Source organism: Trichechus manatus, unplaced genomic scaffold (assembly GCF_000243295.1).
Source record: "Trichechus manatus latirostris isolate Lorelei unplaced genomic scaffold, TriManLat1.0 scaffold00089, whole genome shotgun sequence".
NCBI classification, from domain to species: domain Eukaryota; kingdom Metazoa; phylum Chordata; class Mammalia; order Sirenia; family Trichechidae; genus Trichechus; species Trichechus manatus.
The window spans coordinates 4,264,154-4,290,021 of NW_004444025.1; the positions used below are offsets into that span (position 1 = coordinate 4,264,154).

Consider the following 25,868-nt stretch of genomic DNA (forward strand, 5'->3'; position numbering starts at 1 on the left):
AGCAAGGTTGTGTCATCTGCATATCACAGGTTGTTAATGAGTCTTCCTCCAATCCTGATGTTGCGTTCTTCTTCATATAGTCCAGTTTCTCGGGTTATTTACTTAGCATATAGATGGAATAAGTATGGTGAGAGGATACAACCCTGATGCACACCTTTCCTGATTTTAAACCACTCAGTATTCCCTCGTTCTGTTCAAATGACTGCCTCTTGGTCTATGTACAGGTTCCACCTGAACACAACTAAGTGTTCTGGAATTCCCATTCTTCACAATGTGATCTGTAATTTGTTACGATCTACACAGTGGAATGCCTTTGCATAGCCAACAAAACACAGGTAAACATCTTTCTAGTATTCTCTGCTTTCATCCAAGATCCATCAGACATCAGCAATGATAGCCCTCATTCCATGTTCTCTTCTGAATCTGGCTTGAATTTCTGGACGTTCCCTGTTGATGTACTGCTGTAACCATTTTTGAATTACCTTCAGCAAAATTTTACTTGTGTGTGATATTAATCATATTGTTTGATAATTTCCACATTCTGTTGGATTACCTTTCTTTGGGATGAGCACATATATAGATCTCATCCAGTCACATGGCCAGGTAGCCATCTTACAAATTTCTTGGCATAGATGAGTGAGCACCTCCAGCGCTGCATCCATTTGTTGAAACATCTCAGTTGGTATTCCGTCAATTCCTGGAACGTTGTTTTCGATCAGTGCCTTCAGTGCAGCTTAGACTTCTTCCTTCAGCACCGTCGGTTCTTGATCATATGCTGCCTCCTGAAATGGTTGAATGTACTTTTACTTAGGTACAGTGACTCTGTGTATTCCTTCCATCTTCTTTTGATGCTTCCTGCGTCACTCAATGTCTTGCCCATAGAATCCTTCAATATTGCAGCTCCAGGCCTGAATTTTTTCTTTGTTTCTTTCAGCTTGAGAAATGCCAAGTGTATTCTTCCCTTTTGGTTTTCTAACTCCAAGTCTTTGCGCATTTCAATATAATACTTTATCTTCTTGAGCCGCCCTTTGAAATCCTCTGTTCAGCTCTTTTATTTCATCATTTCTTCCATTTGTTTTAGCTGCTGTGCATTCAAGAGCAAGTTTCAGAGTCTCTTCTGACATCCATTTTGGTCTTTTTTTTCTTTGCTGTCTTTTTAATGACCTCTTGCTTTCTTCATTTATGATGTACTTGATGTCATCTCACAACTGATCTGTTCTTTGGTCATTAATGTTCAGTGCATCAAATATATTCTTGAGATGGTCTCTAAATTCAGGTGGGATATACTCAGGGTAGTATATTGGCTCTTGTGGATTTGTTCGAATTTTCTTCAACTTGAACCTGCATATAAGCAATTGATGGTCTGTTCCGCAGTCAGCCCCTGGCTTTGTTTTGACTGGTGATACTGAACTTTTCCATCGTCTCTTTCCACAAATGTAGTTGATTTGATTCCTGTGTATTCCATCCTGCGAGATCCACGTGTATATCACCGTGTATGTTGTTGAAAAAAGGTATTTGCGATAAATAATCCATTGGTCTTGCAAGACCCACGAAATAGGAGAGTGCAACTTTTCCTATATTGTACATGTGAAGAAATGGAAACAAGTCATGACTTGCCCAAGGGCAGAGAAGTTTCCAGCCATGAATTTAAAAGGCCAAATGTCATCAGTATGAGAGGGGAGAGCTAGCTCCCTGTCTAAAAGATGATTAAGAAGCCCTGTGGGATAAAATCAGTTTGCCTAATAAGTTTTCTGTGAGTCCACGGTTAATGTGCTCGGCTTCTAACTGAAAGGTTGGAGGTTTGAGTCCAGCCAGAGGTGCCTCAGAAGAAAGACCTGGTGATCTACTTCCCAAAAATCAGCCATTGAAAACCCTATGGAGCACAGTTCTATTCTGACACACATGGGGTTGCCGTGAGTCAGAACTGACTCAACAGCAACTGATTAACTGGTAGATTTGGAGCAGGAAGCAACATGCTGGTCCTTCGCTTGCATTCTTTTAAGCCGGACTTGGGAACATGGATGGGAAGTAGGGGAGGGAAGGAGAGAAGTGCATGCATTTGAGCTCTGTGACTCTAGAAGCCAGAGCCCCTCACTGAAAACATACTGTGTATGGTTCTGGCAAGCACCATGAAGAAAAACCAAAGAAGTTATGTAGTACTAAAATAAGAGATCAGTCCAATGATATATGACGTCCGAAAAGCAGAGTTGGGTAGTGTCAGAATATTCTCCTACCAAGTCATAGGAAGTAGACTTGGAAGCCAAGGTTTTTGACATAATAAACAGTACGGACTTCAGAGTTATCTCCTAAGTATCCAATACAAATCACAGCATCCTGTAAATGTGCTGCAAAAAAAGAGTTGGAGAACAAGAAAAGCATAAATGTTAGAAATGAGCCTCTGAGATGGTTCTCAATGGAAGAAAACCCCCCTTCTGATAATGATGAATCCGTACAGTTTGTATTCCTATAGTCGTACAGCTCCCTTTGCTTTCTGGAGACCTTAAGCCATCAATTATCATCCCTTTCATCTTTTTCTGCTCAGAATGTCAAAAAAGAAAAAGTTGACCCGTATTAAACCTTTGCCCCCCTCTCTTTCTCTGAAGTTTCTCTCGTTCCCTCGACAACCGGGCGTTTTCCAGAGAGCTGCCTTGGCTTCCCTTGCGTCCTGTTTGTTCTCTGCTCACTGTCACCTGGCTTCTATCCCTGCTGCTCTCCCCGGGACCCGCAGGCTCTCTCTCCATTCCTCCCTTGCCATTGTAATGGAAGTCTCCTCACGTCTGCGCAGCACTGAGAGCTAATGAACTACTTTCATAATGCCTCAAATGCATCATCTTTTTTCCTTTCTCTCTGCCTTGTTTCAAGCCCTGCTCATTTCTCCACTGAGCTACTGAAATGCTCCCCAAGATGGCTTAATGCCTTAACTCTTTCATATCAAACAGTTCTAACCCATCCTTCCCCAGGCTGATGTCTTTCTAAAAGACAAATTTAATCCTGTCACTTCTCTGTTCGAAAGTCCTTCCAGTAAAATCCAAGTCCCCTAGCACAGTGCAGTCCAGTGACCCAGCTGATCCCTCTTCTCCAGCCTCATCACCAGATACTCCCTTTGCACTTTATTCTCCAGACACTCTGTCCTTACATGCACTTTCCCAAAGGCTCTAGAGTATCACTGCCTTTACCCTGCAAATCTGTCTTTCCTCCTCTCCCTATCTCCCCTGTCCCACCAAGTCCCTTCTGTTTGTAGCTCAGAATTCAACTCAGCTTGAAATCCTCTAACACGTTGTTAACTACTGTAGGTCCCAACCAGCAACAACTGCATCATTGCTGCACGGCCTGAGAGCTTGATAAAACCCAGAATCTCAAGCCCACCCCATTCCTACACCTACTTAAATGCAATCCCGAGTTGATCACATTGTTATGCGCCCTTAAATTTGAGAGTTTCTGCTCTTAGCACTCAATGTGAGTAGATGAGTGAGAGAATGTACCAATCACTGAGAATGATGTCCAATACATATTGGAATGAAGGAGGTCAGTGAGATTATTTTCAAACAAAGAAATGAAGTAGAAGTGGATGATGTCTAGAAGTGTCTGTCCCATGCACATGAATTTGACGTTCAGGTGGATTTTGTGTGGAGAAAAACCATTACCAAAAATCATGAAGGGAAAAATAAGTGGATAGAACATAGAATTTGAAAGATATTTTGTCATTTAAAAAATTTTAGATATTTGGGGAAATATAATAGAAGAAACAGTTTAAAAGTTTGCCCAATTGATTTCCAGAAATATTTGTAAGAGCATTTTGGGTAAATGTATGCAAGAATAGTACATACTGTTAAATATTATAAGTTGTACTTTTAGAAACATTGTGATTAAATTCTAAACTTAAATTTATAAATGACAATCCTAATTCAAGAACCTGAATATAAAATATCTCTATTTTCAACTGCCTATCTTATGAGAAAGTATGTAATATTATATACAAGTTTATGCTTTTAAAATACTCTCTAAGACCCCCAAGTTCCCCAATGTTGTTAGGTACCATTGAGTTAGTTCTGAATCATAGCAACCCTATATAAAACAGAATGAAACTTGGCCCAGTCTTGCACCGTCCTTGCTACGTTTGAGCCCATTGTTTCAGTCACTGTCAATCTGTCTCATTGAGGATCTTTCTCTTTTGCTGACCCTCTACTTTACCAAGCATGATGTTCTTCTCCAGGGACTGATCCCTCCTGATAACATGTCCAAAGTACATGAGACGAAGTCTCGCCATCCTCACTTCTAAGGAGAATTCTGACTGTACTTCTTTCAAGACAGATTTGTTCGTTCTTCTGGCAGTCCATGGTATATTCAGCATTCTTCACCAACACCATAATGCAAAGGCATCAATTTTTCTTCAGTCTTCCTTATTCATTGTCTAGCTTTCGCATACCCAATACCATTGACAAATTTTTACTTCTTAGAGTCTCTCAGTGTACTTTCTAATGGTCCTGATTCTTGAAGCATAAGAGTGGAGAATGCACTGGCATCTCAGGTAAGATGGTAATAGAAGCCACCCACTGATGACTGTGTGTGAGACATTGTGTTGGTGGCTTTACATAACATTGTATTCATTATTGACTTGAATTTATAAGAATACTTCCTTCAAATTATTTTCCCAGGCCCACCTTGGCCCCATCTAAGGAATAGACCTTACTGAAATATCCATAAGAATTCTGTGGGGAAAGGAGACATGAAGCTCAGGGGACACTGAGCTTTGGTTAAGGGCAATGAAAAAATTTGGGCTGAACATGATGAACGTAATTAATGTTACTGAACTGTATGTGTGAAGATTGTTGAAATGGCAAATGTTTGTTACCCAAATATTTTACGCAATTAAAAAAAAAAAAACTCTGTGGGACAATCTAAAAATTTAAAGGAAAACCTGGTTAATAAAAAGAGGGATTATTTTGAATGATATAATATTTTATCTCTGGAAGGGAAGGAGTATGACTGACCAATTATCATCACCAATAATGAGTTAAACTAGAATGAATGATGCCTCTTGATGCGATACACTGAGAATAACACAACATCACCTATCCGAGACACCTCCAAAAACACACGAACTGAATGTGATCATAAGGAAACACTGGACAGACCAAAACTGAGAGAGAGTCTGCAGAACTGGCCTGTCCCCTTCAAAAATGTTAGTGTCGTGAAAGACAAAGCAACTGTTCCAAGTGAAAGGAGACTAAAGAGCCATGATGACCCAATGCACTACATGATGCCAGATTGGATCCTGGGTCAGGGAAAAAAACAAAGCACATTACTGGGACAATTAACAAAATTTGACTATAGATTAGATTAAATTTTCTGAATCTCATAATTGTACTGTGGCTATGTGAGAGAACATCCTTGTTCTTAGGAAATATACCCTGAAATATTTAGGAGTAAAGGGGCACCATGTCTGCAGCTTACTTTCAAATGGTTCAGAAAAAAAAAATGCTAGTGTGTATACATATATACACACGCATACATATTTAGAAAGAGGGCATTAAAGCAAACCAAATTAACTGATGATTCTGGGTGAAGAGTGTCTCAGGAATTCTTTGTACTGTTCTCACAATTCTTTAAGTTGGAAATCTTTTCAAGATAAAAAGTCTCTTAAAAGATTTTTTTTTTAATGCACAAAAATATCTCAATTGGATTTAAAAAATGATAGGAGGAAGATTTTAGGATAGTTTAATACATAATAGCTCTAATCCTACACAAAATTGGTTCAGTGATGGAAAGTAACTAATTCAAGCCCTCCTCCACACACGCTACAAGAAATCATCTCATTTGGACCTATCCCAAAATTCAGACCACATAGGAATGTTAGCTGCTGAACTGCTCCCCTTTTACTACAAAGTGTCCCTGGAGTCAGGACCTACCAGGGAGGACTAGTACAACTTCCTCAGAGAATGTTCCAAATAGACATACTTAATTGCCGATGACTCAGATCTCTGGCGACAGAGAGAACAGTATTTTAGTGAGTTGGCAAGATTCTTCAATGGAGCGAGAGTCTCCCTTCTTAAAGGGAACAGGAGTCTCTGAACATATCCAAGCTCTTCTGTCTCCTTTTCTGTAATTGAAATTTGTTATCATACTCAGTATTGACATACTGGACTCCGAACTGCATCATGCTGTGGGATTGTGCTGAGGGCTAATTTAGCAGAATGGTTGGCACATTTTATTGTTGTCAGGTGCCGTCCAAGCAGTTCCAACTCATAGCAACCCTATATACAACAGAACGAAACACTGCCCAGTCCTGCGCCATCCTCAAAATCGTTGTTATGCTTGAGCCCATCTCACTGAGGCTCTTTCTCTGTTTTGCTAACCTTCTACTTTATCAAGCATGGTGTCCTTCTCCAGGGACTGGTCCCTTCTGATAACATGTCCAAAGTACATGAGATGAAGTCTCGCCATCCTCACTTCTAAGGAGCATTCTAGCTGTACTTCTTCCAAGACAGATTTGTTGGTTCTTCTGGCAGTCCATGGTATACTCAATATTCTTCGCCAACACCGTAACTCAAAGATGTCAATTCTTCTTTGGTCTTCTTTATTCATGGTCCAGCTTTCCCATGCATATGAGGCGATTAAAAATACCATGGCTTGGGTCAGGCACACCTCAGTCCTCAAAGTGACATCATTGCTTTTAAAACTTTAAAGATGTCTTTTGCAGCAGATTTGCCCAATGTAATACGTCATTTGATTTCTTGACTGTTGCTGCCGTGGGCATTGATTGTGGATCCAAGTAAAATGAAATCCTTGAAAACGTCAGTATTTTCTTTGTTTATCACTATGTTGCTTATTGGTCCAGTTGTGAGGATTTTTGTTTTCCTTATGTTGAGATGTACTGCATACTGAAGGATGTAGTCTTTTTTATTTATTTTATTTTGCTTTAGATAAAGGTTTACAGAGCAAATTAGTTTCTCATTAAACGATTAATACACATATTGTTTTGTGACATTGGTTGCCAACCCCACGACATATCAACACTCTCCCCTTCTTGACCTTGGGTTCCCCATCACCAGCTTTTCTGTCCCCTCCTGCCTTCTCATCCTTGCCCCTGAGCTGGTGTGCCCATTTAGTCTCATTTTGTTTTATGGGCCTGTCTATTCTTTGGCTGAAGGGTGAACCTCAGGAGTGACTTCAGTACTGAGTTAAAAGGGTGTCCGGGGGCCGTAGTCTCTGGGTTTCTCCAGTCTCTGTCAGACCAGTGAGTCTGGTCTTTTTTTGTGAGTTAGAATCTTGTTCTACATTTTTCTCCAGCTCTGTCCGGGACCCTCCATTGTGATCCCTGTCAGAGTAGTCAATGGTGGTAGTCGGGCACCATCTAGTTGTGCTGGACTCAGTCCGGTGGAGGCTGTGGTAGTCATGGTCCAGTAGTCCTTTGGACTAATCTTTCCCTTGTGTCTTTGGTTTTCTTCATTCTTCCTTGCTCCAGATGGGGTGGGACCAGTGGAATATCTTAGATGGCCGCTCACAAGCTTTCAAGACCCCAGACGATACTCACCAAAGTAGGATGTAGAACATTTTCTTTATAAACTATGTTATGCCAGTTGAGCTAAATGTCCCCTGAGACCATGGTCCCCAGCCCTCAGCCCAGTAATTCAGTCCCTCAGGGAGTTTGGATGTGTCTATGAAGCTTCCGTAACCTTGCCTTGGTCAAGTTGTGCTGACTCCCCCAGTATGGTGTACTGTCTTACACTTCACCAAAGTTACCACTTATCTATTGTCTAGTTGGAGCCCTGGTTAAGAGCTTGGCTGCTAACCAAAAGATTAACAGTTCAAATCCAACAGCCACTCCCTGGAAGCCCTATGGGGCAGTTCTACTCCGTCCAATAAGATCACTATTAGTCAGAATCGACTTGACCGCAATGGGTTTGTATTGTCTAGTTAGTGTTTTCCCCTCCCCTCCCCTCCTCTTCCCTCTCCTTCTCTCCCCTCCCTAGTAATCATCAAAGATTGTTTCTTTCTTTGTGTAAACCTTTTCATGAATTTTTATAATAGTGGTTTCATACAGTATGTGTCCTTTTGCAATAGATTTATGTCACTCAGCCTGATGCCCTCCAGATTCGTCCATGTTGTGAGATGTTTAACAGATTCATCATTGTTCTTTATTGTTGCATAGTATTCCATTGAGTGTATGTACCATAGTTTGTTTATCCATTCATCTGTTTATAGGAACTTAAGTTGTTTCCATCTTTTTGCTGTTGTGAATAATACTACAATGAACATGGGTGTGCATATGTCTATTCGTATGACAGCTCTTATTTCTCTAGGATATATTCCTAGGAGTGGGATTGCTGGATCATATGGTATTTCTATTTCTAGGTTTTTAAGGAAGCGCCATATTGTTTCCCAAAATGGTTGTACCATTTTGCATTCCCATCAGCAGTGCATAAGAGTTCCAAGCTCCCCGCAACCTCTCCAACATTTATTATTTTCTGTTTTTTTGATTCATGCCAGTAATGCCGGGGTGAGATGGTATCTCATTGTGGTTTTGATTTGTATTTCTCTAATGGCTGTGATCTCGGGAATCCTCATATGTCTGTTAGCTGCCTGCACGTCTTCTTTGGTGAAGTGTCTGTTCATATCCTTTGCCCATTTTTTAATTGACTTATTTGTCTTTTTGTTGTAGAGGTGTTGGATTTGGATTTTCCTATAGATTTTAGAGATTAGAACTTTGTCAGATTTGTCATAGCCAAAATTTTTGTCCTAGTCTGTAAGCTCTCTTTTTACTCTTTTGTTGAAGTCTTTTGATGAGCGTGTTTAATTTTTAGAAGATCACAGTTATCTAGCTTATCTTCTGGTGTTCGTGTATTGTTAGTTTTGTTTGTACACTATTTATGCCATGTATTAGGGCCTCTAGCATTGACCCTATCTTTTCTTCTATGATCTTTATAGTTTTTGGTTTTATATTTAGGTCTTTGATCCATTTTGAATTAGTTTTTGTGTATGGTGTGAAGTATGGGTCCTGTTTCATTTTTTTACAGATGGACATCCAGTTTTGCGAGCACCATTGGTTAAAAAAAAGACTGTCTTTTCCCCCATTTTATGGATTTTGGGCCTTTGTCAAAGATCAGGTGACCGTAGGTGGATGGATTTACATCTGGGTTTTCGATTCTGTTCAGCTGGTCAATGTGTCTGTCGTTGCACCAATACCAGTCTGTTTTGACTACCGTAGCTGTATAGTAGGTTCTGAGGTCAGGTTGTGCGAGTCCTCCTACTTTATTCCTTTTCTTCAATAGTGCTTTACATATCTGGGGGCCTCTTTCCTTTCAATGTAAATTTTATAATTAGTTTTTGAAGGCTGTAGTCTTTGATCATCATCAGTAAGTGCTTGAAGTCCTCTTTGCTTTCAGCAAGCAAAGTTGTGTCATCTGCATATAGAAGGTTGTAAACGAGTCTTCCTCCAATCCTGATGCCACATTCTTCTTCATACAATCTAGCTTCTTGAAATATTTGCTCAGCATACAGACTGAATAAGTATGGTGAAAGGATATAACCCTGACGGACACCTTTCCTGATTTTAAACCATGCAGTATCCTCTTGTTCTGTTTGAACCACTGCCTCTTGATCTATGTACAGGTTCTTCATGAGCACAATTGTTGTTGAACTCCCACTCTTCTAAATGTTATCCATAATGTGTTATGACCCACACAGTCCAATGCCTTTGCTAAGTCAATAAAACACAAGTAAACATTTTTCTAGTATTCTCTGCTTTCAGCCAAGATCCATCTGAATCAGCCATGATATCCCTCATATCGTGTCCTCTTCTGAATCAGGCCTGAATTTCTGGCAGTTCCCTGTTGATGTACTGCTGCAACCATCTTTGAATGATCTTCAGCAAAATTTTACTTGCATGTAATATTAATGATATTGTTTGAAAATTTCCACATTCTGTTTGATCACCTTTCTTTAAAATGGGCACAGATATGGGTCTTTTCCAGTCGGTTGTCCAGATAGCTGTCTTCCAAATTTCTTGGCACCTCCAGCGCTGCATCCATTTGTTGAAACATCTCAGTTGGTATTCTGTCAATTCCTGGAGCCTTGTTTTTCGCCAATGCCTTCAGTACAGCTTGGATTCCTTCCTTCAGTACCACGGGTTCTTGATCATATGCTACCTCCTGAAATGGTTGAATGTTGATCAGTTCTTTTTGGTACAGTGACTCTGTGTATTCCTTCCATCTTCTTTTGATGGTTCCTATGTCATTTAATATTTTCCCAGTAGAATTCTTCAATATTGCAACTTGAGGCTTGAATTTTTTTTCTTCAGTTCTTTCAGCTTGAGAAATGCCGAGTGTGTTCTTCCCTTTTGGTTTTCTAACTCCAGGTATTTGCACATGTCATTGTAAAACTTTACTTTGTCTTCTCAAGCCTCCCTTTGAAATCTTCTGTTCAGTTCTTCATCATTTCTTCCATTTGCTTAGCTGCTCTTCATTGAAGAGCAAGTTTCAGTGTCTCTTCTGACATCCATTTTGGTCTTTTCTTTCTTTCCTGTCTTTTTAATAACCTTTTTCTTTCTTCATGTATGATGTCCTTGAAGTCATCCCACAACTTGTCCGGTCTTCGGTCATTAGTGTTCAATGTGTCAAATCTATTCTTGAGATGGTCTCTAAATTCAGGTGGGATATACTCAAGGTGGTACTTTGGCTCTTGTGGACTTGTTCTTATTTTCTTCAGCTTCAACTTGAACTTGCATATTAGCAATTGATGGTCTGTTCTGCAGTGAGCCCCGGCCTTATTCTGACTAATGATAAAGAGCTTCTCCATTGTTTCTTTCCACAGATGTAGTCGATTTGATTCCTGTGTATTCCATCTGACGTGGTCCACATGTATAGTTGCCTTTTAAGTTGCTGAAAAAAGGTATTTGCAAAGAATAAGTCTTTGGTTTTGCAAAATTCTATTACCTGAGCTCTGTTGTCTTTTCTATCACCTAAGCTATGTTTTCCAACTACTAATCCTTCTTCTCTGTTTCCAACTTTTGCATTCTAATCACCAGTAATTATCAATACATCTTGATTGCATGTTTGATTAATTTCAGACTGCAGAAGTTAGTAAAAATCTTCAATTCCTTCAACTTTGACATTAGTGGTTAGTGCGTAAATTTGAATAATAATCATATTAATTGGTCTTCCTTGTAGGCAAATGGATATTACCCTATCACAGACAGCATTGTACTTCAGGACAGATCTTGAAATATTCATTTTAATGTTGAATTCAACACTATTCCATATGATTGTCCAATTCAAAATGGCCAATGTCAGTCCATTTCAGCTCACTAATACCTAGGCTATTGATCTTAATGTGTTCCATTTCATTTTTGATGACTTCCGATTTTCTTAGATTCATACTTTGTACATTCCATGTTCTGATTTTTAATGGAAGTTTGCAGCTGTTTCTCCTCATTTTGAGTCATGCCACATGAGCAAATGAAGGCCCTGAAAACTTTAGTCCATCCATGTCATTAAGGTCATCTCTACTTTGAGGTGGCAGGACTTCACCTGTACAGTATTTTGAGTGCCTTCCAACCTGAGGGGTTCATCTTCTGACACTATAACAACAATATTCCCCTGGTATTCATAAGGTTTTCACTGGCTCATTTTTTCAGAAGTAGACCATCAGGTCCTTCTTCCTAGTCTATCTTAGTCTGGAAGCTCCTCTGAAACCTGTCCACCATAGGTGACCCTGTTTGAAATACTGGTGGCATACCTTCCAGCATCACAGCAACACACAAGCCACCACAGTACGAGAAACTGACCGACGAGTGGTGGCTTTGTACCTAGGCTTCAGGGGATTGACGTTGAGTTGAATCAGTCTTTACTTGAGTCTCATGATAACTCTACAAGATATTCAGCACACATAGTGAGATTCTCAGTTTACTTATAAAAACCTACATACGGAAATTACGCAACTTGTCCAAGATTCCATAGATAGTAAAAGAAAAAAAAAAAAAACAAGGATTCAAACTGGTATATTTTTAGTCTGTTAATCAGTCTGTGAAGGCGTATGGGCGGTTACAGATTTACCTCCATTTCACAGACTGGGTGTTTTCTCAGTTTTTGAAAATTAAGGGGATGGCCATTCTCTCTAGGTTAAACCATATATAAATAAGTAGTTCTAAGGACTGGACCACACTACCTCTGGTTTTCTTTAGCTATAAAATGGTAATAATACCCACCTACCCACTGTATAAGGAGCTCTGATGGCTCAGCAGTTAAGCGCTTGGCTGCTAGTTGAAAGGCTGGAGATTCAAATCCACACAGATGCTCCTTGGAAGAGAGGCCTGGCAATCTATTTCCAAAAAACCAGCCATTGAAAATCCTATGGAGAACAATTCTACTGTGACACACATGGGGTCACTGTGAGTCGGAACTGACTCGACAGCAACTGCTTTACCCATAGTATGTACTTTACTGTGGAAATCTAATGTAAATTACAAATGCTTTAACAGGGTAAAAGGAGCTATAAAACTGATTATTCGTAGTATTACTATTTAACAATGCTGTCTAATTCATGTTAAAACAGTTTGATTTTTTTCTGTGATGGTTCAGAAAACAAAAGATCATACCTGTTCCTTTTGGGGTAGCTTTGGCAGGTTAGATGGTCTGGAAGTTCTTGGGGCATCAGCCTTACTCTTCTTAACCAGGAGAGCCCGCTTGGAATTTCTCGTATCGGTCTGCTCATAATCACCAAGATGCCAGGCAATAAAACCACGACCAAATTTTCCTTGCATATCCAGAATATAAGGTTTGGGTTGCCTGAAATAGAAATAATTGGTGAGTTCTTGAATTGTAAAGGCTTAGAAACAAGGCCAGGCGTTTTCAGATACTTGATTCACTTGTGATTGGAGCTGATTTCTCACCATGTGGCTTGGGAAAGCTAAGAACCTGACCCATCAGCCAGCGTGCTGAGAAGGTTGTAGACTCTCTCCACTCCACTCTGCTGGACGTCCAGCTGCTGGAGATGCAGGGAAATACCCACCTCTCCCCGACCAGACACTTATCTAGGAACCTAGTTCCTGGATGCACCTGTGTATGCTGCCGTTTTCAAACCAGCCATGCACCTTGGGGAGTTGAAGGTGGCATGTTAAGGCTGAGACCTCATGAGACTCATGCGTTATCCTGGAGGACACGACCTGCCCATTTTGAAATCCCGTGGGTATTTAGGAAAACACCAGCTTTGTGATTCCAGACTCCGGCTTTGGACAGTGTGCTAGAAGAAAGATCTAAGCTCCATCCTCTTTCCTCAGTGAGGTCCTTGGGTAGATTCCAACAACCCTAAATTAGAACATTATTTGAGCCCTTCTTTCTGATTATAAAGGACCAGCTCTGGAAAACTGATAGAAAAAGTTTTTGTTTGTTTTTTAGATTTTTTTTCTTTTATTGTGTTTTAGATGGATGTTTACAGAGCAAATTAGTTGCTCATTAAACAATTAATACACATATTGTTTTGTGACATCGGTTGCCAACCCCACGACATACCAACACTCTCCCCTTCTTGACCTTGGGTTCCCCATTACCAGCTTTCCTGTCCCCTCCTGCCTTCTCATCCTTGCCCCTGAGCTGATGTGTCCATTTAGTCTCATTTTGTTTTATGGGCCTGTCTAATCTTTGGCTGAAGGAGGAACCTCAAGAGTGACTTCAGTACTGAGTTAAAAGGATGTCCAGGAGCCATAGTCTCTGGGTTTCTCCAGTCTCTGTCAGACAAGCTTTTTTTTTTTTTTTTTTTTTTTGGTGAGTTAGAATTTTGTTCTACATTGATAGAAGAATTTGAAGGTTAAGGATTTGCCGTTTCGTTTTGAAAGCTGTTGTCTGTCTAGAAAGCGTCTTGGAGCTGCTTACCCCACCATGACTCAAACTGGGCTGCAGAAGCCCTTGGCAAAAGCAAAGTTCCCTTCCTAGAATCTGAATTTCACGGGTTCCCAAGTTCTTTGGACCAAGATTTGTGGCAGGTCTGCACCGCACTTCACTCATTCAAGAACCTTCCAGCACTTACAATATGCCAGACACTGTACAAGGCCCTGAGGAGACCGCGGTAAGAAGACAAAGTCCCTGTTACCATAGCGCTTATATACCACTGGGAGAGACCGACAGCAAACAAGTAAAATATCCAGGAAGAAAAATAAACCCAGATAAGAAGTAGGAAATGTCAGGGATGCTATTTTTGTGAGGGTAGGCGGGAGGGGAGGAGGTAATGTTTGAGCAAAGAGCTAAATAGAAGCGAGGGAGTCAGCAATCCTGGTCGTGCACAGAGGTCAGACACTCCCTGCCCACTCCTGAGCATCACAGACTGCGGGTGCTGGGAGAGAGCGCACCGAGTCACTCACCCGCGCACCCTCCGCTGGCTTCCCATAGCCCTGCAATAACATGCAAACTCCTCGGCACAGCATACAGGAGTGTTTGAGGTTGCTGTCTGCTTTTTGCCCATTTTTTCTTCTATTAAATGTTCTGATGACTGTGAGCCTTCCTGGTGTGTTCTTGCCCGCCCTGCGGACGCGCACACAGTGCCTCTGTGCGCTCTCAATCCTCCCCTTTCTCTCTGTTAGCTCTGAAGACGCTGCGCTCTCAGATCTTTAGCTCTTTCTTCTGCTTGCAGTCCCCTCCCCTCCTCCTTTCCTGGCAAGCTGCAACCTGGGTCATGCTTTATACAGCAACTTCTCCGTGAATACTTCCCTTATGCCTGTCAGGCAGCAGTTTTTCTCCTTCATAGTACTTTGTATATGACTTATTTTGGAAACGATTAGAATATAGGAGCCCTGGTGGTGCAGTGTTTAAGCACTCGGCTGGTAACCAAAAGGTCTGCCGTTTGAACCCAGCAGCTGCTCCCGGAGAAAGATGTGGCGGTCTGCTTCCTTAAAGATTGCAGCCTTGGAAACCCTATGAGGCAGTTCTACTCTAAAGAGTTAATATGCGTCGGAATCGACTTGATGGCAATGGGTTTTGTTGTTGTTGTTGGGATATACTTAAATTTCTAGCTCACCCTCCCGCGAGACTCCGAGTTCCTTAAAGGGCACAGAATGTGTCTCATTCAGCATTGGGTCTTCAATACCCATTACGCTCTCGGTGTTGTTGTTAGTTGCTGTCAAGTCGATTTCTGACTCATGGTGACCCCATGTGTGCAGAGTAGAACTGCTCCACAGGGTTCTTAAGGCTGTGGCATTTTGGAAGCAGATCGCCAGCCCTGTCTTCCAAGGCACCTCTGGGTCTGTTTGAACCACCAACCTTTCAGCTAGCAGTCGAGCACTTAACCGTTCGTGCCACCCAGGGATATTTCCTACCTAACTAATCTTTGATGAATGGTGTAATTAGAGAGGGAAGGAGCAGATCAGAACTGGATTACTTTAAAGGGTTTCTACTTTTCTTCCCTCCTATTCCCCTCCACCCCTTCAATCACCTCATATGCATGCAAAAGCTGAACCATGAATAAGGAAGACCGAAGAAGAATTGATGCCTTTGAATTGTGGTGTTGGTGAAGAATATTGTGTATCAACAGGGAACTGCCAGAAATTCAAGCTGGATTCAGAAAAGGACGTGGAACCAGGGATATCAATGCTGATGTCAGATGTATCCTGGCTGAAAGCAGAGAATACCAGAAAGATGTTTACCTGTGTTTTATTGGATATGCAACGACATTCGACTGTGTGGCTCGTAACGAATTATGGATAATGTAGCAAAGAATGGGAATTCCAGAACCCTTAATTGTGCTCATGAGAAACCTGTGCATGGATCAAGAAGCAGTCGTTTGAAAAGAACAAGGGGAGACTGCGTGGTTTACAGTCAGGAAGTGTGTGTGTCAGGCTTGTATCCTTTCACGATGCTTCTTCAATCTGTATGCTGAGCAAATAATCTGAGAAGCTGGACTATAGGAAGAAGAATGCAGCATCAGCATTGGAGGAAGACTCATTAACAACCTGCATTATACAGATGATACAACCTTGTTTGCTGAAAGTGAAGAGGACTTGAAGCACTTACTCATGAAGATCAAAGACCACAGCCCTCAGTATGGATTACACCTCAACATAAAGAAAACAAAAATCCTCACAACTGGACCAATAAGCAACATCTTGATAAACAGAGAAAAGATTGAAGTCATCAAGGATTTCATTTTACTTGGATCCATGATCAACACCCATGGAAGCAGCAGCAAGAAAATCAAAAGATGCGTTGGCATTGGGGAAATCTGCTGCAAAGGACCTCTTTAAAGTGTTAAAAAGCAAGGAGGTAACCTTGAAGACTAAGGTGCGCCTGACCCAAGCCATGGTGTTTTCAATCACCTCATATGCATGCAAAAGCTGGACCATGAATAAGGAAGACAGAAGAAGAATTGATGCCTTTGAATTGTGGTGTTGGTGAAGAATATTGAATATACCATGCACTGCCAGAAGAATGAACAAATCTGTCTTGGAAGAAGTACAACCAGAATGCTCCTTAGAAGCAAGGATGGTGAGACTATGTCTCACATACCTTGGACATGTTATCAGGAGGGACCAACCAGTCCCTGGAGAAGGACATCATGCTTGGTAAAGTGGAGGGTCAGTGAAAAAGAGGAAGACCCTCAGAGAGATGGATTGCACAGTGGCTGCAACAATGGGCTCAAGCATAACAATAATTGTGAGGATGGTGCAGGACTGGACAGTGTTTCATTCTGTGGTACATAGGGTCGCTATGAGTCAGAACTGACTTGATGGCACCTAACAACATCAACTCTGGAGATTTGAACACACTATGTTGACCTTACAACTGATTTACGAAGTCCAAATAGGTAAACCAAGGAGCAGAAAGTGTGGATCTAGATGGAACACAATTGGGCGATCCTTAGTGGTTCAGTGTTAGTGACACACACACAACCAAACTAAACAACAACAAAAAATTCTTATGTAACATTCTTACTACTTAATTCCTAAGTGTATCCATAAGAGTCAGATATTTCTTTTTTCTTTTCTTTTTTTGAAACGATCTCAAGCTTATAGAAAAGTAGAAGCACAGTACAAAAACCTCTTTTCCTGAGCCATTTGAAAGCATGTTGTTGACATGCTGCCCATCACCAAATAATTTAGTGTGTAATTCCTACAAGCAAAGACATTCTATATAACCTCAGTACAACCATCAAAATCAACAGATATCAGAAAATTCACGTTTTTACATTACTAGCTTCTAAACCTCCTCGGTCGCCATTAAAGTTTTTGCCCATTATTGTCCCAATAACATTTGTTTTGCAAAAAAAATCCAGTTCAGAGAATCACACATTGGATTTAGTCTCTTCAGTCTCCTTCCATCTGGAACAGCTTCTCAGTCTTCTCGTTACTTGCATACACTTGATAATTTAGAATAATACAGGTCAGTTATTCTGCAGATGTCCTTCATGAAAATTTACCCGTGTTTCCTTCGAAGAATTTTATAGTTTTAACTCTTATATCTTGATCTCTGATCCAGTTTGAGTTAGTTTTTGTTTAGGTGTGAGGAAAGGTTCAACTTTGGTCTTTTGCGTGTGGATAACCAGTTGTCACAGCACCATTTGTTGGAAAGACTATTTTTCCTTATTGAATTCCCTTAGCACCCATGTGAAAAATCAGTTGGCCATAAATATGACACTTTGTTTCTGGACACTCAATTCTATTCCATTGATCTGTATGTATCCCCTTATGCCAGTACCACATTGTTTTGATGACTATCACTTTGTAGTAAGTTTTGAAATAAAAAAGTGTGAGTCCTCCAACTTTGTTCCTTTTTAAGATTGTTTTGGCTCTTCTGGGTCCCTTGCATTTCCATATGAATTTTAAGATCAGCTTGTTGATATCAGCAAAGAAGCCAGCTGTGATTTTGATAGGGATTGCATGGAATCTATAGATCAATTTTAAAAATATTGCCATCTTGACAATATTAAGTCTTCCAGTCCATGAACATGGATGTCTTTCCATTTATTTAGGTCTTCTTTAATTTTTCTCAATAATATTTTGTCATTTTCAATGTACAAGTCTTGCACTTCCTTTGTTAAATTTATTCCTAAGAATTTTTATTCTTTTAGATGCTATTATAAATGGAATTTTTTAATTTTACTTTTGTATTATTCATTACTAGTGTAGAGAGATAAAACTGATTTGTGTATATTGATTTTGTATCCTGCAGCCTTGCTGAGCTCATTTATTCATTCTAATAATTTTTTTGATTTCTTAAGATTTTCTATATACAGGATCACATCATCTGCAAATAGAGGTAGTTTTACTTTTTCCTTTGCAATCTGGATTTCTTTTCCTTGATTATTGCTTTGAATAAAACCTTGAGGCATAGTGAGAGACGCACTCTTCTATTTCTACTTTTGTGAATGTTTTTATCAAGCAGGTACATTGGATTTTTGTCAAATGTTTTTTCTGTGTCTATTAAGATGATCATGGGGTTTTTATCTTTTATTCTATTGATATGGTGTATTACATTGATTGATTTTCATATGTTGAACCAACCTTACATTCCTGAGATAAATCCTTCCATTTGGTAATGGTGTATAATTATTTTTATATATTGCTGGATTTGATTTAGTAGTTGTCTTAGTTAGCTAGTGCTGTTGTAACACAAATACCACAGATAGCTTTAAAGAACAGAATTTATTTTCTCACATTTCTGGAGGCTAAAAATCCAAATCAGGGTCTTGGCTGTGTCCATCCCTTCCTTGTTAGTAGCCCAAGCATTCCTTGGTTCTTGACAACCCTCACATGGCATATGTTTTCTTCAGTATGTATTCACAGCTGAGTCTCATCTACTATTCTTATAACAGAAATGATTAGGTTTGGGACACATCCTACATTGATATGACATCATAGCATAACAAAAAACCCTATTTCCAAACAAGATCACATCCACAGGTATAGGGGTTAGTGTTTCAACACACATTTTGGAGAACATAATTCAATCAGTGTTTGGCTGAGAATTTTTGCATCTATATCCATAAATGATATTGGTTTGAAGTTTTCTTGTGATGACTTGTCTGGTTTTGGTATTAGTTTAATGCTGCTCTCATAGAATTAGTTAGGAAGCAGTCCCTCCCTTGTTTCTTTTTTTGGAAAATTTTGTGATGGTTTCATGCTAATTCTTTTATAAATATTTGCTAGAATTCACCAGTGGAACCAGCTAGTTTTCAATTCCAGAATTTTTATTTATCATTTTTATTTCCATTGATATTCTCTGATGGGTGAGAAATCATTCTCATACTTTTCTTTAGATATGGTTTCCTTAGTGCTTTGTACATATTTGTAACAGGTGATTTACAGTCTTTGTCTATAAGTCCAACATCTAGACTTCCTCAGAAACAGTTTCAATTGCATTTTTTTTCCCTGTGAATGGGTCATAGAATGGGTCATAGCTCCTATTTCTTTGCATTTCTCGTAATTATTTTTTGTTATAAACTTAGGATTTTAAATAATATAATGTGGCAGCTCTGGAAATCAGATTTCCCCTTCCTCCTCAGGATTTTTGTCGTTATTGTAGGTGGTGGTGATGATGTTGCTGCTGTTTGTTTAGTGACGTTCCTAGACTAACTGTGTAAAGTCTGTATTCTTAGTCATGTGTACTCCCTGAAGTCTCTACTTGGTTTGCTCAGTGGTCAACTAATGATTGGACAGACATTTCCGTAAAGACCTTGTACCAATAAGTTTTATAGCCTTTGTGTGTGTTGAGGTATACTTTCAATGCTCCAGCAGGTGGTTTACAACTTTGCATCAGCCCTCATTCTTGCTCTCATGGAGCCTCAAGATCAGCCAAAGATAAGAGATTTAAGACTTTCTCAGGTCTTTCCTGGGCATGGGCTTGTAGATTCCTAGAAATATGTTGGAGTTTTTCAAAGCCCCCTATAGATATCTCATTCCTTAGTTTTTTTCTTTCAAGTTTTTTGGTCAGCCGTTTGTTCATCTCCACTGGTATCACTCCCTCAGGCAACTGTGATGTTAAACACTCACCACTGATTATTTTCAACAAATGCCTATGGGATGGGGCTGTTTGCATAAGAAATCAGGTAAAATGAAGCCAAGCCCTGAGAATGGAGATTTTCCAGGGAGCTACAAGATAGGTCAAATATGACATTTATCTGGGAATGGGGCTTTTCAGGGAGCTCCAATCCTGTCCTCCCCCTCCAGTGATTAGTAGTTGCTGATTTTCATAGCAACCATGGTTGTGAGGAGCCCTGGTGGTGCAGCAGTTAAAAACTCAGCTGCAAACCAAAAGGTCAGCAGTTTGAATCCACCAGCTTCTCCTTGGAAATCCTGTGGGGTAATTCTACTCTGTCCTATGCAGTCACTACAAGTCAGAATCAATTCGACAGCAATGGGTTTGGTTTGGTTTTTTTTATGGCTATGATGCTGTTAGTTTTCAAAGCTACCACAAAGCTGGGAAGAGGGTAATGGGAATAAGGCACATTAAAATGCCACGAAGATCACTGTTTTCACCAACGTCCCTCCTTATGGCTAGAATTCCTTTCATGGATCCATCTCCACTCTCTCCTTTATATTTCTTATGCAGCCTTAAAAACACAGCTCACATGTTACCTCTCCTACAAAGCATTCCTCAATGTCTACCCCACCTTCAACACTGGGGCAGAATTATTCCCTTCTCTTTTTTTCCCCACAGAACATCGTTCATACCTATTACACTTGGTGTTTTCATGTTGACTTTCACTAATAAATCTGTTAGCTGAGGGAAAAAAGCATTTCTTACTTGTTTGTATCTTTAGTGTCTAGTAGAATGCCTGACATACAAGTTTTTTGATAAATTTTGCTTGCTTCTATAAAGATACAAAAAGAAGAAGAAAAAACCCTCTTTTGTTGTTATCTCTGGCAGGAAGGACTGTGATTGGCTGTGGATAGAGTATTTGGAGCAAGAGGGACTTAGTTTTAAATTTACAGTCTCTTACTATTTGAATTTTTAAAACTATGAACATGTACTTTTTTAATAATAAAACATGGCTAAATTTTTCTTAAAACTGTTGGCTATTTAATTAAGAAATGACTAAACTTTTCCTAGCAGCATGCACAGGAGAGAAATGGAGTGAGAAGATAAAATAGACTTCAGCACTAATTTAGGAAATGACTGGCTGGGACTTGCTTACATAACTGTCTACATCTGATGGGACACGCTTAACTTTCATTTTGACGCTTCTGCCAGAGAAAACACTCTTGATGGCTGAAGAGGGGCCCTGCTAAGGTGGTTCTATGTTTGGTCCTCTGTGTTCCTGTCTTTTTATGACTCAATCTGGGGAAACAGGAGACTACACAGCAGTCACTTTGATTCATAACCAAGCAATGCAATGAACTCTTGGTATGCTGGTGAAACAATCAGCTTGAATTAATATGTTTACTTAAATTGATGAAAGAAACTGGTTATTCTGGAGAAGTGACCACCCAGCTTCAGTCTTGCCCAGGAGCAAACCTTTTTCTTCTGTTTTGCACTCTGATCCACATCTTTGGGATTCCCTCCAGCTAACTAGAAATAGTTCTAATAGGTAAAATTACTGTCTTTTTGGGTTTCAAAGTTAAAGAAAAAACTACTCACTGTTTGTTTAAGTTCCAGTGAGTCAGTTTGGTTGCCTAATGTATATGCCAAAAACAGTTATTCACTCGAGTTTCTAACAGAGAAACATGTGGAAACTTCCCTTGAGGGCTTCAGCATTTTCCTGAGGCATGATAAAGTGATGTAACTCCGAACATTCATGCATTTTCAGCTCATGAAAAGGACTGGCCCAGTATCTGTATTGTGGTTTAAAAGCATGACTACCTGTTTCCTCAGCAAGCTGGTTCCCTTAAATGTTTGCTCTCACAGTTTCATTGATTTTTGTTCTTCCCATTTCCGGAAGTACTAAAAAGCCATTGATGGCACATGGATATTTTTGAGAAACACATTTAGAACCATTTGGCGGGATATGTGCTTTCTGGGAGAATAGGTCTTCTCTCCCTGTTCATCTCTCTTTAGAACATTTGCAGGAAAGCAAGACCCCTATTTTTTAAAGATCTTTCTGCATTTGTGGTATAGTCCACCCCTAAGTCACAATCTGCCAGGGAATAACAATAGGGCTTTGAAGATGTTTTTAATCATATTTTCCTTTCCTAACTTGGCCTTCTTCATCGGTGGATTGGCTGTTACTGCTGACACAGGCAGCCACATATGTGGAATGATTTCAGAGACGCTGGCTGCCTGAGAAAATGCTACCTTATTCTGTGCTGCTGCCTTTCACTACACAGCTAAAGACCAGGCTTCTGGTGCACATAGCTGGGAAAGGTGCTATAAAGCATTATTACCTGATCCTTCTCTAGAGAACATATTCTGAAGGGGTGGTACCACAAAGGAGGAACTGGGGAAATTTGGGGTGCTACAGGTTCATTTTAGCCATAGCCTAATTTTGTTAAGTCCAACCTCATTTCCTACACTTTGATATCCTTCCTCTCCCTGCCCCCACAGAATCATTCGTGATGATGTACCTTGTTTTCAAAAGGTTTAGTCTTAATCCTCTGGGATAACCCTTATTTGATCCTGGATCAGCAGTCGTCATAGAGATGATTAAAAACATGAAGTTATCTTGATATTTTGTATTTGGACAAACAAAATGAATACAGAGCTATAGTTAGCAATTATTAATAGAGAAAACGTAAATATTAATGGAATTTATCCTAGATTAGTTGTTGCTCAGGAGATTCTTGGTAAGTAGAAAGAGAAAGTAGCTTATAAAAGAAGCTAATTTTCAGTAATCAGTGTCCAAATGAGGGTATAAGGATTTATCTACCGAGAAGGATGTGCGTAGTTGTTTAAACATTCAGTCTGCAGGATGCTGGGGAAACTGAGCATCTCCCTGTGAGTGGTAAGTTAACCTGTTAAAAAAAAAAGGTCCAAAGTAATATTAACTGAAGGATTAGGACAACTCGAGGCAATGTATGGCTTCGAAGATCCAGAGACTGTTTATATGTTGATCTTGCTTTTAGATAACAAAAGCGTTTTCCAGAGTTTTTGAGCATACACTTACCGTACTCAGTCCTCTGGGAAGCCACACAGAAAGCTAATAGTCTGTAATATAGACACATGCTAAAAGGCCAGCAACATCAGTATATGAATAAACAATTGATTATTTATTGTTGAATCTATAAATGAGTGAAATGTGTACCAAGAAGTTATTTGATGACAATAAACGTCCAAGGATAATCGTTCATGACAAAATGTAGAAGATAATTTTTAATAGCTGCTTGAATCCTTTATTCTTGCTTTGGAGTTCCCTTCCTCCCAAAATAGCAAAGATGTCTACAATCAGTTTTACATCATTAACAATTCAAAGACAAATGTATTGAATGGGTCTGTGCATCTATGGGGCACAAAATGTTTTTGAAAAATAGGTAGAAATTATTTAAATTTATAAACAAAACTATGTAATCACATGTTAGAATGAAGCATATACGGTCTCAAGGATAAAAATGAATTTGTTTCCCAAGGAAGTGTTTGGGAAACCACAACAAAAGTTTTTCCAAATTGCCAAAGTAACTATTTCAGACATAAAAACATCACTTGAAAGCTATTTTTAAAAGAAAGAAAGCAATAACGAAGTGGAAGAATACTTATTTTTCCTTTAAGAAGAAAAAGCCCAGGACTTCCAGATAACATGGCACTATAGACAGGAGCACCAAGCCGTCACTCCAAAGCAAATATCCTAAAAAACTAAGTCAGAGACAAACGTCAATCCTGAAACCCTAAGCACCAAATGAAGAGATAAAGAACTCAGCCAAGCACCGAATGGAATAAGAAACCGACAGAGAACAGACAGCGAGGAGAGATACATGCAGAGGTCCCCTATCAGCTAACGCAGCAGGATCTGCCATCTTGGACTCCTGTTGGAGATTGTCAAACGGGGGTATGGTAAAGCAGCTTCACAGAGCTCCCAGTAGGAGACAGAAGAACCAGTAACCAGTGATATATGCTTTCCTACCCCCCACTCTTCATCACCCTCTGCTTCCTGTGGCCACAGTCTCTTGGCTGGGAAGCATTGGCTTCACCCCTGTGCTGCTTGGATTCTGCCCGCCTGCACTGGCTGGCTCCCTGAATGCCATTTCTTGGTTGCTGGTGTTGCTTTTTTCTGCTTGTTTTGGTTACTTCAATACCTTTCACTATCTCCCCCTACTTTCTCTCAAATACCTGGCTCTGTGTGCCATCTTTGCTTCTTCCTGAAAGGCTGCAAAACACCGCTCAACGGTGGAACTGCTTCCTGGCCCGTGCCGCCACGCTGGTGGGATCACTGGGGATTTTTGTTTGTTTGTTTTGATTTGTTCTGTTTTGATTTGTTTGTTTCTTTTCTTTTTCTTTTCTCAGCTTGAGAGCCCCTTCTAGCTGGGCAGTAATGCGCAGCTTGGGAACTACTCCCTCAGTCTGTGCAGCCTTGCAGTGGGATCCCTGGGGGGCTTTTCTTGTTTCTTGTTTTTTGGTTTTGTTTGTTTTTTGATTGATTGTTTTCTCTCTTTTTCCCTTTTTGTCTGTCTTCATTTCTCAGTTTCTCATCTCTCTCTGCTTACCTTCTCTTCCTGTCTCCTGAATACTTTGGATGTGTGACATCTTTACCACTTCTAGCCAGGCTGTACTTCATGGCCTGGGAGCAATGTCCCCAGTCCTCACAACCACACCAGTGGGATCCCCTCGGGCCTTTGCTTTTCCTTCTTTTTTCTAATTTTTATTTATTTATTTTTTATCCTTTTTCTTTTTCTCCATTTCCCAGTATCTCAGCTCTCCACTCCAGTGGCAAGCTCCCTTAGCACTCGTTTTTGTTCGTTTGTATGTTTTTGGCCCCTGTTCCTCTCTCCTCTCTCTCCTCTTTCCCATAACCATCTTACCTCCACACATCACAATCTCCACACCCCCAAATAGCACAGGCATGGCCTACCAGAACCTGCTCTTCACTGATTCCTGGACTGACCTGTTGGCCCTAGTACATGCCACAAACAACCCATCCCAGTAACTCTCCTTCAGCTGGACCTGCCATACTGTACCATACCTGAGTGACTGACCCCTGCCAATTGGAGAAGGAGGTGAAAAGTATCATGCCTACAGACGAGCAAACAACAAAGAAAGCAGAGCCTGCCTGCTCAGACATACCCAAATAAAACAAAAAGCAGGATGAAACAAACAAGTCTACAATCAATAAACAATGAAAATAACTACCGAATGTACTGAAGAGAGCAGACAATATGAAAACATATACAAAAACAAGACAGGATGGTTCCAATAGGCATCCAAAATAAAACATCAGATGACTTTCCAGTAGAAGAAAAGGCACTAGACCTACCTGATACAAAACTCAAATCTCTAATATTCAGAGCTATACAAGAGTTGAAGCAAAAAGCAGATAAAAATGAGAAAAAAATAGACAAATTCATGGAAAATACAGACAAAAAAAGGAAGAATTCAGGAAAATAACTCAGGAACAAAATGCTAAAATAAATTCACAACTAGAAATCATACAAAAACAACAATTAGAAGTCCAAAAGATAAACAACAAGATTTCAGAAATGGACAGTGTCACAGAAGGGCTGAGGAGCACGTTTGAAATGATGAAAGACAGGATCAGTGAAATTGAAGACAAACACATGGATACAAGTCTGAGGAAAAGTCAGAAAAAAGAACAAAGAAAAATGAAGAAACTGAGAATTATGTGGGATACAAGCAAAAGCAAAAATATCCGAGTGATCAGAGTTCCAGAACAGGGGGAGAAAACAGAAAACACAGAGAGGATTGTTGAAGAACTGCTGACAGAAAACTTCCCCAATATCATGAAAGATGAAAAGCTGACCATCCAAGAAGCTCAATGAACCCCATATAGGATAGACTCCCAAA

The 25,868-nt window shown here is 40.0% G+C and overlaps 1 protein-coding gene across 1 annotated transcript in view; it reads right to left on the minus strand.

Annotated features, from left to right (window-relative positions):
* SPMIP2 (sperm microtubule inner protein 2) overlaps window positions 1-25,868 on the minus strand; it is a 174,485-nt gene that overhangs the window by 12,030 nt on the left and 136,587 nt on the right. Inside the window, exon 4 of the mRNA XM_004382066.2 lies at window positions 12,596-12,785. Within this exon, the coding sequence (XP_004382123.2) occupies window positions 12,596-12,785 (190 nt within the window). The remainder of the gene's footprint in view (window positions 1-12,595; window positions 12,786-25,868) is intronic.